We start from the raw sequence: 18316 nt of genomic DNA on the forward strand, positions 1-18316 counted from the left end.
ATATACTACCATGCAGCATTATGCTACTATAAGCCTTGCGTGCATGTCCACCAAATATCAGAGTGATGCAATGCTACATGTAGCCATTGCCCCGTTTCTTCACTAAATAGGTAGCTTGATAGCTCTAAGAAAGAGCCATTATTCTTAGCTTAATTTGGGCTCGTTAGTGGATTTTATGTGTTTATTTTTCCATTTTTGTAGATATCGAGCAACCAATAGGTAAAATTGAGAATTTGAAGCTGATTGGGTTAATTTGAAATAATTTGGAGTTGGTTTGAGTATCCGGGCTTCAAAAGACTTGAAAAGACCAAAATGCCACGCTAGAGCATCATTTTGATTTGCCTAATTCTGACGCCCACATGATGCTTGGAGGAAGTAGCTTGGAATGCAGGGGAGCGTTGCAACGCTGCCTCTAGCATCGCAACGCTCTGGAGATTCATCAATGCCACTGTCACAATGCCACACAACGCTCCAACCCTTACGCTTGTGGTCAGAATGGGTAGTGTTACAATGCTCCCCATCAGCGTTGCAATGCTACAATCTTTGACGGATAGAGAATGAAGTGTATGCACGAGAGACTATTAGGAATAGGACTTCCAGCTTGACGCTCCCCTTCAATCGCATCAGTGTTGCAATGCTATTTTTAGCATTGCGACGCTATCTCGATTTTCCCTATAAATAATCCTTAATGGTTTTAGGTTAAAATATGCTGAAAATTGTATTGTTCTTCAATGGAGGTTGAGGAGAGGCCTTGACTTCTTCCTTTTCCTTTATGTTTTTAGTATCCTTAGGTTAGTTTTCATTTTATTTTTGGATTATGGACGTGTGTTGGATGTATCTCATTGGTTTGTCTATAAATCGATGAGGTAATTCTTTCGTTTAGTTCTTGGATCGAGCATTCTTGTGATTTGATGAGTTTTCTATCCAATCTTGTGCTTTAAATTAGAATTATGTTTTTCTTTAAATCTTGCATGATTTAGATTTGCTTTTGTGTGTTGGATTGATGCCCTTATCATGATCGCATATCTTAGCTAGTTAAATTCAAGCTTGCACGTATCCTTATAATCGTCCATGCATTGAGCTTACCCTTGTAGCATCGATTAGATGAGCATGCTTAGGTGTATAGGCTGACCTTGAATCTCTGCATCACATGTTTAGTCTAGATTGAAAGAATAAATTGATTATTTGAACATGGATATCCTCGTTTTTTCTGTTTTTCCACGTTCAAATCTAACCCAAAAAGAAATTAATTCTTCGCTTCTCTGTGTTTGACCCCGCACTTACCACTCTTGCTACGTTTTTATAGTAATATGAGTAGTTCGGTGATTTTATAAATTTTCTTTTGTTTCGGTTTAGAGTCGAATTAACGATATCGATTCTGAGTCGAACAAAAATGGTGCCGTTGCTAGGGAAGCCATTGACGTTTCGTTAGTTAAACTTCTAGTTATAGTATTCTTTTGATTTTGATTTTTTTTCCTTTGTGTCAATATTTTAAGCATGGACAGATATCATCAACAAGTATAGGAACAATCGAGTGGAGCATCTCGACTTAGTGACAAGGTTTGTGACCTTCGAGGTCAACTTGCTGAGTTAACTTGTTTGGTTAGTTAGTTGGTTGCAGGTAACCCGCAGCAGGTACAAACATGTAGAACTGATCAGCTTGAGCAAGCATGCCCAAGTATGTAGTGGAACCCTATGCCACGAGACAACTCCATGGAAGGGTATCCAAGTTATATGGATGACGATTTTCATCGGCCTAGATGTGAGGAGTCTTATGGCTATGGAAACCTAGGATAGGACTAGTTCCACTATGATTCACACCCTACCACATTTGAAATGACGATGCATTTTCCCACCGCCGACTCAGGTATGTCATTAGAAGATGTGATTAGACAACTTGCTATTAATAATATTGTTTTTGAGTAGAAGATCCGCGACCTCCAAGAGAGCTTTAGTTTTCAAACTGAGGTTGGAGCTAATCTTCAAAGTTTGAGAGACTCGGTCACTCAAACTTCTGATTCAGTTGAGAGAGGATGAGAACACCTGTTACACACATCTTATAACATCACCAAGGTGTGCAACGATGAAGTAATCTATGTCGACATTGAGGATGAGTTGGAGGATAACATGCCATGTTTAGAATCAGTTTGTGAAGACTATGGAGAATCTGAGCCTAAACCCATCGATGTCCAAGTGGTAGAGTTAGAGGTTGAAAAATCTCGCCTTGTTCTGCCATATGGTATATGGTATATCTTTTAGTTTTGTTCTTCTTGTTCTCAAGAGTTAGTTGAGTCATTTGAGTCAGAGCCTTTGTTCTTTAGTTGAGTCAGTCCTTGAGTCTTTTATTTTATTCCCTTTTATAAAAATTAAAAATTCTAAATTCAACCTATCTTGTTCTCTTCAAAAGATAAAGCATCTTATAGCCTTACCAGGCTATATCGACTCATCCAAGAAGAGATCAGAGGAATAAGAGAATTTCTTTGTACCTTGAAAGGGGACAAGCCACGTCGAGCGATCGACGTTAAAAATTTTCCCGTCCTGGAGGGAGCCAGGTGATAAAAGTTTATTGCTTTCTTTATTTGTATTCTAGATTAGCTTCATTTTTTTTTTGTTTTGTAGGGATGACCTAGAAGAGAGGAGCATCTTTTTGAGAGGCGAGCCCGAACACTACCATCCCATGCGTGACAATGTTTTCGGGGGAGGTTTTCTGTTCCCTTGAATTTTTTCGTTTTTGAGCTTTACTTGAGATACACTGGGGATAATGTCCTTGAGCACTGTGCTCGAATAATGTTGTGTGCTTTGATTGCCTTGTTAGCTTATTGGCTCTATTGTTATCATAATAGTTTATGACGCACTCTTTCTATAATAAAATTTGCATGAAATAACTTTAGTACAATATGATCATGATTTTAGCCCAATTTAAAAAAAAAATTCTTATCTCTCATGCATCTTTAAATCATTGTTTTGCGAAATTAAATTTTTGCATGCTTAGAATTGGGTAATCTGGTTTGTATTTATGTTGTCACCTTAAAAGGTCCACCTTTGACTTAAGAGTAACTATGCTTGTTTTAGAGCAAAACTAGAAAAGTGGATAAAATAGGGCCTACTGTGAATAAAGAAAAGGAAAAAAAATAAAAAAGAGAAAGTCTGTTGAAAAAAAAATGCAAAATGAGAAAATAAGGCATAAATCGATGTGTCTGCCAAAAATAATGTGTGTATACATGGATAGAGGTGAAAAAAGCTACCTCTACCATGTCAAGTTAGGGCCCATGAGAAAAGAGTGATAGGTTCCCGATGGTGGGGTGTGAAAGCTAGCCTTCTAGATAAAATAAATGCCTTTTTTTTTTTTTTTTATTTGTGTGTTAGGCACCCTTGTCTTAGTGCCGCCCTCTTTTTTTTTTTTTTTTTTTTTTTTTTTTTTGCAAGTGTGGTATGTTCGAGGTTGATAACCGAACCAAAATAGGGGAAAATGGGATGAGGACCTTTTAAAACTCTTCCGGGCTGTGCAAGCTTAACTAGAAAAACTCTAGGCTCACTCATGCATGAATAGATTAAGAACCATTCTTAAACTTGTGCTTTATTGATTGATCATAATTGAATTTTGTTCTTGATTACAAATTTCATTCAAATTGACTGTTGAGACTGGAGTAACAATCTTGCGAATTAAGCTAGCATATCTTTAATTATTTTACATTCTATTTGATTGTGTGTTTCTACCTTGCACGGGATGAGCAAGAATTAAGTTGGGGGTGTTTGATAGCTCTAAAAAAGAGCTATTATTCCTATCCCATTAGTGGATTTTATGTGATTATTTTTCCTATTTTGTAGGTATTGAGCAACCAAGATGTAGAAGTAGGGATTTGAAGCCGATCAGGGTTAATTTGAAGTAATTTGGAGTTGATTTGATCATCCGAGCTTCAAAGGACTTGAAAAGAACAAAATGCCCCGTCAGAGCATCATAACGCTCTTGATTTACCTAAGTCTGATGCTCATCTAACACTTGGAGGCAGTACCTTGGAGTGCAAGGGAGCATTGCAACGTTGCTCCTAGTATCACTTGCACCTAGTGTCGCAGTGCTCCGGAGATTCATCAGTGTTGCTGTCTCAATGCAATGCAATGCTCCAACCCTAACATTTATGGAAAAAATGGGTAGCGTTGCAATGCTCCCCATTGTTGCAATGCTGCGATCTTTGATGGACAGAGAACGAAGCTCGCACGCGAGAGACTGTCAGGCCTTACATTGGACTTCTAGCTTGACGCTCCCCTTCAACTGCATCATCATTGCAATGTAGCATCGTGACACTGTTCTGATTTTTCCTATAAACAATCCTCTTTTAGGTCGAAATATGCTAAAAATTGATTTGTTCTTCAATTGAGGCCGAGGAGAGACCTTGACTTCTCCCTTTTCCTTTATGTTTTCAATATCCTTAGGTTAGTTTTTATTTTATTTTCGGATTATGGACGTGTGTTGGATGTATCTCGTTGGTTTATCTATGAATCGATGAGGCAATTCTTTCGTTTAGTTCTTGGATCAAGCATTCTTGTGATTTGATGAGTTTTCTATCCAATCTTGTGCTTCAAAATTAGAATTATATTTTTCTTTGAATCTTGCATGATTTAGATTTTCTTTTGTGTGTTGGATTGACGCTCCTATCATGATCGCATATCTTACCTAGTTAAATTCAAGCTCGTACGTATCCTTGTAATCGTCCATGCTTTGAGTTTACCCTTGTAGCATCGATTAGATGAGTATGCGGTGTATAAGCTGACCTTGAATCTTTGCATCGCACGTTTAATCAAAGTTGAAAGAATAAATTGATTATTTAAACATGGCTATCTTGAAACTTAATCAACATAGTTGAATCTTAAATCTTAATGCATGTGTTTCTAGATTTTTATGGTCACTAAGGATCCAATTACATCTAGAAGCATGAAGGTTAGTTAGGGCACGGTCTTTCCAGCTTTAATTACGAACTAGAACGCTTGATTGGTTTCAAATTAATTGATTATCGGTCTTTGTAGAGATTAGTTAATTCAAATCAATTGTGTAGCTATGCATACATAATTTGATAACATGATACTTTGATGGAAAACAACGATTTAAATTACATTGAATGTCTACTTGATCCGAGAATTAGATGAATCCATTAATGTTTCATATATCCCTTGCAACTTTTTTTTTCATGTTTTCAATTTTAAAACCAAAATCCCAAACCCCGTTTTTACTATTTTTCCACGGTCAAATCTAACCCAAAAAGAAATTAATTATTCGTTTCTTTGTGATTCGACCCCACACTTACCACTCTTGCTACGTTTTTATAGTAATAGGAGTAGTTCAGTGATTTTATAAATTTTCTTTTGTTTGGATTTGGAGTTGAATTAATGACATCGATTCTGAATCGAACACAACTATTGCCTTGTAGCATTGCGCAATGCTTCGCTAGGGGACATTCATCCTTTCATGTCCTTTTGAAGTTCGTTTGCTCAAATTAGCTTAATAGCTCCTAACGACTGATTCTACGTCAAAGATTTTCGATAACTATAAAATCACTAAATAAACACATTAAACATAGTAACAACCTAGAATTAAGAAGAGGAAAATAACACATTTTTGGTGCTATCAATTTCATAATCATAAAATGCAGAAATGGATAAGAGGATCCTAATAGACTTGATCATGGCAACCGAAGAGATGGTTTCTTCATAGTCCATCCCCTCTCTTAGGGTAAACCCTTTTGTCACGAGTCTAGCTTCGTAGGTCTGTACCTTACTAGCTTGGTCTCGTTTTCTCTTGTAAATCCATTTGCAACCAATAGGTTTTATCCCTTCTGATTGATCTATAAGTTCCTAGACTGAATCGAAGTACATAGACTCCATTTCAAGATCTATGACTTTTATCTACTAATGTCTATTCACATCTTCCATTGTCTGTTTAAAAGTTAATGGATCCTCTAAGCCATCATCAGGTATAATGACCTGAGTTTTTGTCAAACTCATGTAACAGTCAGGCTGTCGAACAATCCTCCCACTATGTCGAGGCACTCAAACTATTGAGAAGTATGTGAAGTACCAGTTTCATCAACAACTCTTATTAAAAGACCAGCTTGGTCAACAATCTTTGTTGATTTGTCTATAGCTTCCGTGGACATTTCATCTAATACTAGCTTACTGCAATGTTGATGATTCTTTATGTGGTCTTCCTCTAAGAATGTTGCAGTAGTCGATACAAATACTTTTTCATCTTGAGGATCATAAAATAAACCATCTTTTTTCGCTTTTGGGTAGCCTACAAATAGGTATACTTTCGAACGACGTTCTAGTTTCTTTGGGTTCTATACCAATGCATGTGCTGGACATCCCCAAATCTTGAAGTGACGTAGATTACCTTTATGTCCTCTCCATAACTCATAAGGTGTTTCTGAAACACTTTTCGAGGAAACCATGTTCAAGATATACACAGTAGTCTCTACTACATGTCCTAAAAAAGAATTAGGAACTGAGCATAACTATTCATCGAACGAAACATGTCCATCAATGCTTTATTTCTCCTTTCCGCTACCCCAATCTCTTGAGGTGTACCAAAGGCTAAGAGAAGGCGCTTTTTTTTTTTTTCCAATACCTTCTTCATGCTCTTGTTGTTGTAGAATATTTTCTAATGGGAGTCTACAATTCAGGATTTCCATAATTGATCTCAACATTGTTTTGATTTCTTCTTGGCCCTGTTTTAAAGGTTTTTGTTCTTCTACTATTTTCTATTGGCCTTTCCTTCCAAATCCAACACTAAATCAGAAAGTTTTGGGATTGTCTCAAAAGTTTGATAAACTAATGTTAATGGGAATCCTTGAAGGTAGACAACATCGTTCTCAGAATATGATGCTCTATTAAAAATTGATAGGTTAGGTTGTAAGGCAATCTTCTCGAAGGATAGTCTTTGAAGACATGTTCATCATCCAAAATGTCTAGATATTTGAAATTTACATGGTTGTGTTGTTGCTTGAGGATTAAAAGAGCTTCTAGGATGTAGAGATTGGCTAATTTAATTTTCAACAACTCTTCCTCCTCATTACACAATGCTTTGCAAGTTCTTTCTACATCTCTCCTAGTTAAATGATCGTCATGAAGAAAAAAAGTATTACTATATTTAGACACTTTTCTTTGGCCTAAATCTAATTGAGGAAATTTGTGTCCTTTCAATCCAATTATAAACAAAATTCCTTCAACCCAAATTCTTCTATATGGCCATTGAAGTTAAATGCAAGGACATTTGGCTTCTTTTCATAACATTGTTTTCTTACTAGGTAGTTGAGCAATTGGTTGGGTATTTTGGCCATTTTAGTATTAAGAAAGTGTCCAAATGGGTCATTTTTTTTTTAAAAAAAAAAAATCATCTAACTTTGTTCTTATCAAATTTAAGACATCTACACTAAACTAGATCGTAACTCTTAAGTGTCTGTTCTCATTTTCCATTATCAATTCATGTTCTGCCTATTAAAAAGATATATTTAACAATATGTTAGAAAGTAAAATTTGAATAACACCAACAACTATTAAGATAACTATCAATAATATTTAACAATATCTATTTTTTCTATCCGAGATATACAGAGATAGAGCACTATCTCTATCTATCCGAGATAGAAAAAGATAGAGCACTATCTCTTTCTATCTCAAATAGAACTCAATTCAAAGTTGTCAATAATAACACTCAATTAAACAAATATTAGAGTGCAAACCATGTAGAAACTATAGAAAGAATATTAATGTTTACCATTGAAGTCTATCACTGTCTATATGAGATAGACGGAGATAGTGCTCTAACTTTGTCTATCTCAGATAGACGGAGATGGTGCTCTATAACTGTCTATCTCATCTCTAAACAAATATAGAGTGCAAACCATATAGTAAACAAATATTAGTGTTTACTATTGCAGTCTATAACTGTCTATCTCAAAAAGACAGAAATAGCCCTCTATCTCTGTCTATCTCAATTCAAATGTATCAATAATAGATCCACACAACTAAGCAAATATAAGTTGCAAATCATATAGAAATGATAGAAATAGATATTAGTATTTACTATTGATGTCTATCACTGTCTATCTGAGATAGACAAAGATAGCGCTCTATCATTATCTATCTCATCTCTGTCTGTCTCAATTTAGAGTTATGAATAGATCCACTCAACTAAAGAAAGTGCAAACCATATAGAAACTATAGAAACAGATATTAGTGTTCAATGTCTATCATTGACTATCTGAGATAGACAGAGATAGAGTTTTATCTCTATTTATCTTCTATCACTATCTATCTGAGATTGGTTTATTATTAGTTTGGTTCTCAGTTTTTGACATTTTCCTTTTTTCTACTAATTGTATTTTTATTACCACTTTTTTTGAATTGGTCCTTTTTGCTAGTTTAAAATTAAATTGGGTTCATTTCTTTTTTCATAAATTAAAATTTGACACTTTTTTCTTTGCACTTTTCTAAATAAAAAGCATACAAGCTCCATAATAATTTATTTCTTTTTCTAAACAACAAATATACATACACCATCGTAATTAAAATACTAAAATTAGTTTACTTTTAAGGGTGTATATATACTACTGAATTGGTTTGGTTTGATAGGTTTTTCTAATAAAAAATCAATCCAAACTGATACCTTTTGGTTTTCTCCAAATATAAACCAAGATGTCCAATTTGATATTAAAAACGAAACCAAACCATTGGATCGATTTGGATTAGTTTTTTTTTCTTCGATTTTTTTGGTTTTTGTTGCACTCCTAGCTCCAAGACAATTTTATCTATCACATCTATCACATGGCAAGTCTTAATCTCATCATGATGACTCAAGGATTTGTAAATATCAAAGACAACTTTTTCCTCATTTACTCTTAGAGTCAGTTTACCTTATTGGACATCAATTAGAACTCTCCTAGTAGCCAAGAATGGGCACCCTAAAATGATAGAAAGTTCTAAGTCCTCATCCATATCCAAGACTACAAAATCTACACGAAAGATAAACTTGTCAACCTTAACTAAAACATCCTCAACAATACCTTTAGGATAAGCCAAAAATTTATCAATTAGTTGTAAGGAAATTATAGAAGATTGCACTTCTCAAATGTAAAGCTTTCTATAAACAGATAAAGGCATCAAATTAGTGGAAGCACCAAGATCACACAAAACTCTATTAACAATCAAAGTACCTATAGTACAAGGAATATTAAAACTCCCTGGATCCTTTAACTTTTGTGGCAATCTTATATTGCCCAAACTTCTTCTTTTTAGACAAAACATCTTTCATTAATTTTACATAATTGCGCATTTGTTCTAGATCTTCAGCGAAAGGGATGTTAGTATGCAATTTGTTAAACATCTCTAGAAATTTAGAAAATTGAGCATCTACTTTCTTTTTTCTAAAACCTTTGAAGATGTGGAAAGTATTAACTACAAAAAGTATAGGGTTAGAAGACTTACCTGAAGATGATTCTAACTCCTTTACCTGTTCCTCTATTTGCACTTTTGTCACACCCCGCCCCAGACTACCCTTCGAGCCTGAGAAAGGGCGTGATTGACAACAGTTATCAACCCTTAGGCTGACACTTACTGCCTAATAACTCTTGCGGAAATAACTCTGATACCAAGATATAACTCATATACAGCGGAATGCCTTTTAGGCCCATTTTATATTATACACTGTAACGTTTATACAACTCCAAGACTTAACAACAAAGTTTATAATAACAACCAACTGTAAAACCCTTTGGGAGTGTATCTGTGGCATGTGGTAGACCTTAACCTTAGCAGCACCCTGGAACTCCTCACCTTTTGCTACCTGGGAAGAAAAACATGAAATAACGGAATGAGCTTTTACAAATCTCAGTGAGTGGTGACACAATTACAACCAACATGAGGTTTCCAAGTGAACCTCCAACAAAAGCATAAAGCTTTTCACCATTCCACCTACACATGTTTACCACATAATATCATAACAGTAATACCAGCCTATGTGCACATAACTCCACCTATCATGGGCTCAGAAACTAGGCCCGTCAACCTTCTGACCATCCCACTTCAAGGATTCTCAATCCCACAGGCTCAGGCACTAGACTCCTCGATCCCCTGACCATCCTGTAGGGATTTACTCTGGGCTCAGGTTCTGGGTCTTTAGACCCCCTGACCATCCCAGTTATCATACATAACCTACAGAATATTCATTTACAATATGCAAAAAACAACAAGGGAAGAATTTACCACTCACCTTAGTCGCTTTAGGAACTTTTCTCTTTAGAAGTTCCTTGGTTTTCTCGGGCTCCTCTTTTGAACCCTAAATTCCATATTCAACTTAAAGCTCAAACTACTCATAGTTCTAGGCTTTATCTTGAGTTACTTCCTTTTACAAAAATACTCTAAAATATCTCAGAAAGCTTACCATAAAATCTTAGCTCATAAATTCTAGTGGTTTGGCTAGAAACATTAAAAAATCAATACTGGCCCAGCTTATCCGACAGCTCGACCCCTCTATATTTTCCTCATTCTCCAGCCCGATTCCTTAGAGCTTCTTCTCCAGCAGCCCCACCATGAAAACTAGACTCTTTTAGCTTTTAGATGGCTTTGTAATTACATCAAATGCACGAGTATTCTGGGAGAACTTCTCGTCCCAAGTTGATGCTATTTTCCAGACTTCACTATCCAATGCGTCCTCTTTGAAGCTCTATGCTCAACGCATGGATTTTGCTCTCAACGCAATGTTTACTCAACTTCCCATTATTTTTAAATGTATTTTGAGTTCTGTTCTGAAAATAAATTCTTTTGGCCCTATTTATAGGCGTCCAAACCTTCTCCAAGGTCGACACCTCCTCCTCCATGTGTTACTCTTAAAGATATGCCAACCTACAACCCTTTCCACCTCTTGCTTGAGGTGTCTACCAATGTAAGGTTGGATCCATGCAAGTGTTGGATGTCTTTCTTCTACAATGCCAACGCATGAGACCAAATTTGCATGTCTCCTCAAGCCTGCACCTCAAATCCTTAAGTCCTAAGGTTTCCTCCCAAGAAGACACATGTTTGATGACGTTTTCTATGTGATTTCATCCTTTATATGTGTTAAACTCTTGGATGTTCAACGCATAGTCCATAATCAACGCATAGCCTATAATCAACGCATAGCAAGCCAACTCACTACCATCGCAATCCAATTTAGCCGTCGCAAAAGCTAGCCATCACCAACGCATAGGGTGACCTTTACTTCCTCAATGCATGGCTCACTTGCACGGCTTGCTTGGCATGGGCGCATGGTACTGGTCACCATCACATAGGTGAGCTTGGCTGCTCGATGCATGAGCTGCGCGCGGCACTTTGAAGTTTGACCGAGTGCACGGATGCATGGGCGTGCGGCTTGTGCTGCTCGCTCGCTCGCACGGCTGCATGGACACACGACATAGGCTGCGCGCTTGGCTCACTTGGCAGCGCATGGCAACCTCGACGTGTGTGCGCATGGGCACTCGACAGGTGCATGCAACGCATGAGGCATCGCTACTCGGCAGGTGCGCGCAACGCATGGTGCACCCCTTCGACAGTGCGCTCAGCGCACGGGTGTGCCTGCTCGACACATCTCGCTCTCAATGATCTCGCTCTCACTGATCTTAATGATCTCACTCTCGCTGATCTCGCTCTCAATGATCTCACTCTCAATGATCTTGCTCTCAACGATCTCACTCTCAGCGCTCTCAACGATCTCGCTCTTAGCTACTACGAGTGTTGTTTATCTCCGTGCAATCATTACACGATCGCCCACCTTATTGCACCGCTCACCTACTAGAAAATTGTCTACCCAGTGCCTTGTACACAACACCTCGCCTTTTCTGCTCTTGCTCACGCATACCCAACGCATGAGCAAATCTTGGCAATGCCTTTTGCCTAAACTTCGGCCAATCATGCGTTCATCCCTACAAACGCAGGTCGCCTTTCCTCTCATCTTATGCGTTAATGTCTCTAAATGCAAGGTTCCTTTTTGACTTTACACTTAGGAAAATTTCATTACAATTTTACCAGTTAAAGCTCAACTTAAATTATTCAAGGAAAATCTACTTAATACTTAGAAATTTCCTTCCCTTTAACATAGGATTTAACTTTCACCTAGTTAATCCGTTAATCACCTGCTTAAGTAGGAAAAATGGAAATCTGGGTTTCACAACTTTCTCTTCCCCAACAACTTCCTTAGGTTTACATTCCTTGCTTGGTTTATCGTTTAACACATCCACTTCTTGCTTAAGTGGTTCATCATCTTCATCAACCAAGGGTATGACTAGCTTTTTTCCACTTCTCAAGGTCAAGGCTTTGTACTCTTCCTTTGAATTTTTCTAAGAAAAACTAGAGAATTTACCTTTTTGCATTGTCTAAAGGGATGTGGCAATTTGACTGAGTTGTACCTCTATATTTTTAATTGACTTCCCATGACTTTGAACTGTGTTCTCCAAAGAGTGGTTCTTCCTCTATATTCTTTAACAAATTCCATCAACAACTCCTCTAGAGATGATTTATTTTCTGCATTTGATGGACTTGCACCAGAAGAACTAGGGGTGCCAACAAAATAGCCTTATTGTTAGCATAAGAAAAGTTCTCATGATTTCTCAAATCTGGGTTGTAATATGTGGAAATTTGTTGTTGGCCTCTATAGTGTCCTCTGTCAACATAAATTGTCGTCCCAATTTTTTGTGTCCCAAGTTTGTTGAGAGGAAGTTTCAGCTACCAGAGCTACTTGAGAAACTATGGATGGTGAATTTAATGCTTGACCACCTGTAGACAATTTATTCAAAGTGTTAGTAATAGTGGTCAATTGAGCTTTAATGACACTTACCTCATCGACTTCATATATTCTATCTGCTTTGGTTGTAGAGGCCATCTCGCTTGGTCAGTTATAGCTTGTAATGGCCATGTCTTCTAAGATTGCATAGGCCTCTGTGACAATTTTTGATAAAATAGATCCCTCAGCAGTAGCATCAAGGATGGACTTATTGTTGCTATTCAACCCATCGTAGAAAAGTTAAATTTGCAACCAATTTGGGTATCCATACTGTGGGCATCTTCTAAGAAGATCTTTGTACCTTTCTCAAACTTTGAACGTTGAAAAAAAGTAAGAATTTCTGACTTCAAATTAGATTTCTTGACAGTGGGAACTATTTTTTTAGGAATACTTGGGCTAGCTCCTCCCAAATGGTAATGCTATTCAAGAAGATAATATTTAACCTTTCCTGTAGAGAGAAAGAAAACAGTCTTAATCTTATAACATCATCAGTAACTCCATTAATCTTAATTGCCCCACAAATTTCAATAAAAGATCTAAGATACTTATGAAGATCTTCAATAGAGCATCCTCTAAAATCATTCTCCCTAGTCGTTTGAATCAACCCCAGTTTCAACCAAAATTGTTTGCATTGATGGGTACATGAACAATCTTGGGTTGAGCTATAGATAGGGATGGTTGTAAGTAATCTCTAATAGCCTTTTCCATTTCTCTAGCCATCTTCCCAGTTGCTTATTTTCTCGTTCTTAGATTCCTCCTAGAACTACGTTCGATCTTGTAATCAATAGACAATAGAGTAATGTTTTTATCACGGGATATGCATAAGAGAAAACACTAACCAAGATTAAAAAAAAAAAACCTTAGTCTATAATATCTCTAATTCTTAAATATTAAACAAAAATTATTATATTTAATATCTTGCAACGATGCCAGAACTTGCTGCAAGCACACAAGTGCACATGGTCAGATTATAGTAATTAAAATAGCATAAGAGGTAAAGTATCATCCTCGGGGATTAAATTAAAATTTTTTGCATATCTATTTTAGAATCGTATCAATTTTAGTTAAGGAATAGAAATCGAGTTTGATTAATTGGAACATTGAAAACAAAGTAAATGTAGAAAAACAAGATGAAAGTTTCAAACTTAAAAGTGTTCTAGGGTGTTGATTTCATTATAAATTCCACTAAGTCATATTTAGATTAATCATGGAATCTTGTATGAATAACATGAAATTATTTTCTATAAAAAAACAATATTTTCTCATACAATTTTAAATGATAACTAACTTCTTGAAATCAAATTAAGACTAACAGCATTGAGCATTGTCATCAACAACTTTTACTATTTCCTAACTATTTGCATGAAAGGTGAACAGAAATCCTACGTTTTACATCTGATTAAACATACAACTTATCGAATTGAATATTTAATCTAACATTCATTGAAGGCCAATCAAAATATTTTAGTATAATAATATTGAAAAGCATGACATTCAACAATATCCATGAAAGCACTAAATACTAACCTAATCTCATAAGTAAATTCAATAACACCCTAAAACTAGAGAGTTTTGCCACTCATGACTCTCAAATACATATTTGTATATAAATTTTCTAGCATAAAAATAAAGAAGGATCAAGGAATTAGAGAAGTTTTACTCTCGTAATGCTCCCTCTTTAATGGAATTCGCCAATCTCGCCTTAAAAGCACACTAGGATCTCGAATGGTCTCCAAATATGATTTTCTCACGCTCTCTATCTTTCTTAGGGCTAATTTCTCACCTTTAGAATTCTGAACTTCGTACCCTAAACTACTGATCAGCCTCCAAATTTATAGAGAATTAAAACTTGGTGCACAAGATTTTACCAAAAATATCAAATTTAAAATAGGAAAGCTAGCAATCCGGTGCTCTAAGATAGCACCGCGACACTGTCAAAATATGCGCTCGAATGGCCTAGCTTTGCCACAACGCAGTGCTGAGTTTTGATAAGGCATCGAAACGCTGGCTATTGTGTTGTCAACTTCGATTTTTAGGCCCTCTCGGGTTTTTGCACCAGGGCAGCACCGGCCTAGCGTTGTAGTGCTGTCATGTTTTTGGGCATTTTGAGTTTTTATTCAAATTTCTTGTAGATTTGTTGAATTTGGTTCTTTTGGCTTCCAATACTTGATAATTCACTGAAAACCACTAGCACGCACATTAAATCGATTATAAATATCCCTAAATAAAAAGGAAAGAAAATATTTTTCTGTTGCTCAATAAGACAGTAATAAGATAGAAATAAAAAACTATTTATTATTAAATAGAAATGAAATAATAATCATATATAATTTTTTTTTTAAAAAGACTACTTAGTATTAAGTATATGACAATCAAATAACAATCACAAAGGACTTAGTATTAAATAATAATTAAATAACGATCCGATAACAATTAAATACGTGGCAGAAGTTAGTGAACCAATGTTTTAATATTAAGGAATTTTTTAAAATTGAATTGGAAAATGGAAGACAATAACAAAGGAAGATTTCATTTTGATCCAGTTGATTTTTTTTTTCAATTTTTAGGTTTATTATTATTATTTTAAGTAATGTTTCTTCAATTTTTGAGTTTATTTTAGTTTAGACATTTAGAGTTGTTCTTTTATATTTTTTTAATATTTTTTTGATTTTTCATTGGACAATTTTGACGATATTTGTAATTTAATTGAATAAGTAAATTTATTTTGATTAAATAATATGGTTTTTCAAATTATATGTCATTTGATACTAATGTAATTACAAAAGAAAACTATCATTTTTTAGGGTTAACGAGATAAATAATAAATTTTAAAATTTCATTTGAAAAAAATAGTAAAAAGTTTTCAAAATCGTAAAAATAGAAAAAGGATTTTTTAAAACAAAAATACTAATTAGCAAATATCCAAATTACCCTGCACATTAAACCTAATAAAATCATGCATCATAAACAAAATCAAATCCAGAAAAGCTAATTCAATGCAAATACACTACAATATTATGCAAATACACTGTAATATTGTTTTACGTTTAAATCAAACGTCCTCGAACTCCCTTTGTTAGAAAGCAACCAAAATTACCACCAAACTCCAAAATAATCCTTAATTTAATTGAAATCAATCATATCACAGAAAAACCAAAACTTTAACAAAAACTACAAAAGAGTCCCTGATAATCACCTAAATATCACCTAAACACTACTGGTTGATTCCTCTTATGACCACACGGCGGTAGCAGCGATGGTGTATGATAAATAGTGGTGGAAAAGATATCTTAAGAGTGAGAGGAAATAAGAAAAAGAGAGCGAATGAGATAGGAAGATGATAGGACCCCAATTATGTGGCAATATCAAGAAAGAAAGAATAGAGGAGAGGCGGTTGAGTTGGTTAAGGATGATATCCAATTCCATTGGGAGAAGTGGAGGATTAAAAGAAAAAGGAAATAGAAAGAGAGGGTAGTGAATTCTGAATATCAAAAGTGAGGAAGAGGAGCTCTCGAGTGTGGGAGTTCGAAAGACGTTGTCGTGGAGAAGCCATCGCAGTGTGTCGCTCATCGTCTACTTCCACTAGACGATCATGTAGCAGAGCTCAGCGATCGTATAGCAATTGGTAGGAGATCGTATAGTAACTGGTAAGCGATCGTGTAATAGTTTGTAAGCGATTGTGTAGTTGTTGGTGAGCGATCGTGGAAGTTTTAGTAAGCGATCGTTTAGTAATACTGAATGATCGTGTGGAACTTGTAAATGATCATTTAGCGTTTGGTAAGCAATTGATTAACAATTGTAAGCGACCGATTAGTCTCGTTTGATTCTTATCGTTTAATAAAGAAATTGTTATTTGTTTAATTGCTTTTTCTGGAAGATTGTACCTACTGTTACATTAATAAAGAATTTCAAAAATTAGTATCCTAAAAAATTGGTATCAGAGCAATCACCTGGGCAAGCATGGTTCAGAAATGTTTTGAAGAGAAACTGGAGTTAATAGAACAAGAAATCTTTGAATACAGAGTCGAAATATAGAAGGTGTCAACCATAGAGGAGAAGTTGGCGTCAATAACGAAGAGCATTGAAAGATTGGAATTGCAGGCAGAGAAACATCAAACAATGTTCGGTTCTTATGTTATGGGAATGGCCAAAGAAATCAAAGGTGACGGAAGAAGCAAAAGAATCGAATGCCAAAAAGGTGTGCAGAACGAATAGTTCGGTGAAAGCACCCGGTGAAGAAGCGAATGGCGACCAGAGTGAATTCAAGAAAGTGGAAATGTCGATATTTAGCGGAAGCGATCCAGATGTGTGGCTATACAAAGCAGACCGCTATTTTCAAGTTCATAAGTTGACTGAATCTAAGAAGATGATGGTGGCAGTTGTGAATTTCGATGGCATCGCATTAGACTGGTACCGATCGGAAGTAGGCTGAGAGTCGTGACTTGAAAAAAAGAATGATGGCCCAATTCTGATATTTAAGAAAGGGATGGATCTGTGGAAGATTCATGACTATTAAACAAGAAACGACTGTGGAAGTGTATCGATATGTGGAGGTACCGAAGTCCATTGTCTTGGACCAAGACAAGGAGTTTGTGAATCACTTTTGGCAAGAGTCGTTCCAACTGTCAAGTACCAAACTCCATCACAGCTCAGTTTCTCAACCTCAGTTGGATGGTCAAACAGAGGTGGTGAATCGCAGCATGGAAATGAATGGGAGGTGCTGCTGTAGTGAGCGACTGAAAGAATGGATGAACTGGTAGCATTGGGTGAACTATTGGAGTAACACTACATATAATGCTTCTACTGGCTTGGCCCCTTTTTAGATTGTATATGGACGAAAACCTCCAATGTTGATTTACTATGGGAATGATTGTACGACCAACGCGACTTTGGGCCAACAAATGTGAGACAGAGATGCTGCATTGCGCATGCTTAGGAATCACTTGAGGGTGGCTCCAGATAAAGTGAGGAAGTTTGTTGACAAGGAGCAACATGATGTTGGAGTTCCGCAAAAGCAGAATGTGAAATTATTTCCCAAGTATTACGGAGCACATCAGGCAATGGACAGAGCCGGATCAGTAGCTTACAAGCTGAACCCTCAAACAATAGTGTTGATACGCTCAGTGTTTCATGTGATGCAGCTAAAGAAAATGGGTGGACAACCAGAGCTTTACCGTGAAGATAAGGTAAAAGTGGAAGGGGGAGGTAATGATAGGACCCCAATTATGTGGTAATAGTAAGAAAGAAAGAATAAAGGAGAGGCAGTTGAATTGATTAAGGATGACGTCCAATTCCATTGGGAGAAGTGGAGGTTTAAAAGAAAAATGAACCGGAAAAAGAGGGTAGTGAATTCTGAATATCAAAAGTGAGGAAGAGAAGCTCTCGAGAGTGAGAGTTCGGAAGACGCTGTCCTGGAGAAGCCATCGAAGTGTGCCGCTCATCGTCTACTTCCACTAGGAGATCGTGTAGCATTTGGTAGGCGATCGTATAGCAATTCGTAGGCGATCGTAT

At 36.2% G+C, this 18316-nt stretch overlaps 1 protein-coding gene across 1 annotated transcript; it reads left to right on the forward strand.

The window, feature by feature from the left end:
- The first annotated feature begins 17310 nt into the window (after nt 1–17310).
- Nucleotides 17311–18039, forward strand: LOC150033531 (uncharacterized). The gene is made up of 2 exons (XM_090306440.1): nt 17311–17561; nt 17742–18039. Exons 1-2 carry the CDS (start codon nt 17311–17313, stop codon nt 18037–18039), a joined length of 549 nt encoding a protein of 182 aa, XP_090162566.1.
- Nucleotides 18040–18316: the final 277 nt, after the last annotated feature.

Source organism: Benincasa hispida, chromosome 10, assembly GCF_027475165.1.
Source record: "Benincasa hispida cultivar pf3 chromosome 10, pf3_genome.v1.1, whole genome shotgun sequence".
Taxonomy (NCBI): Eukaryota; Viridiplantae; Streptophyta; class Magnoliopsida; order Cucurbitales; family Cucurbitaceae; genus Benincasa; species Benincasa hispida.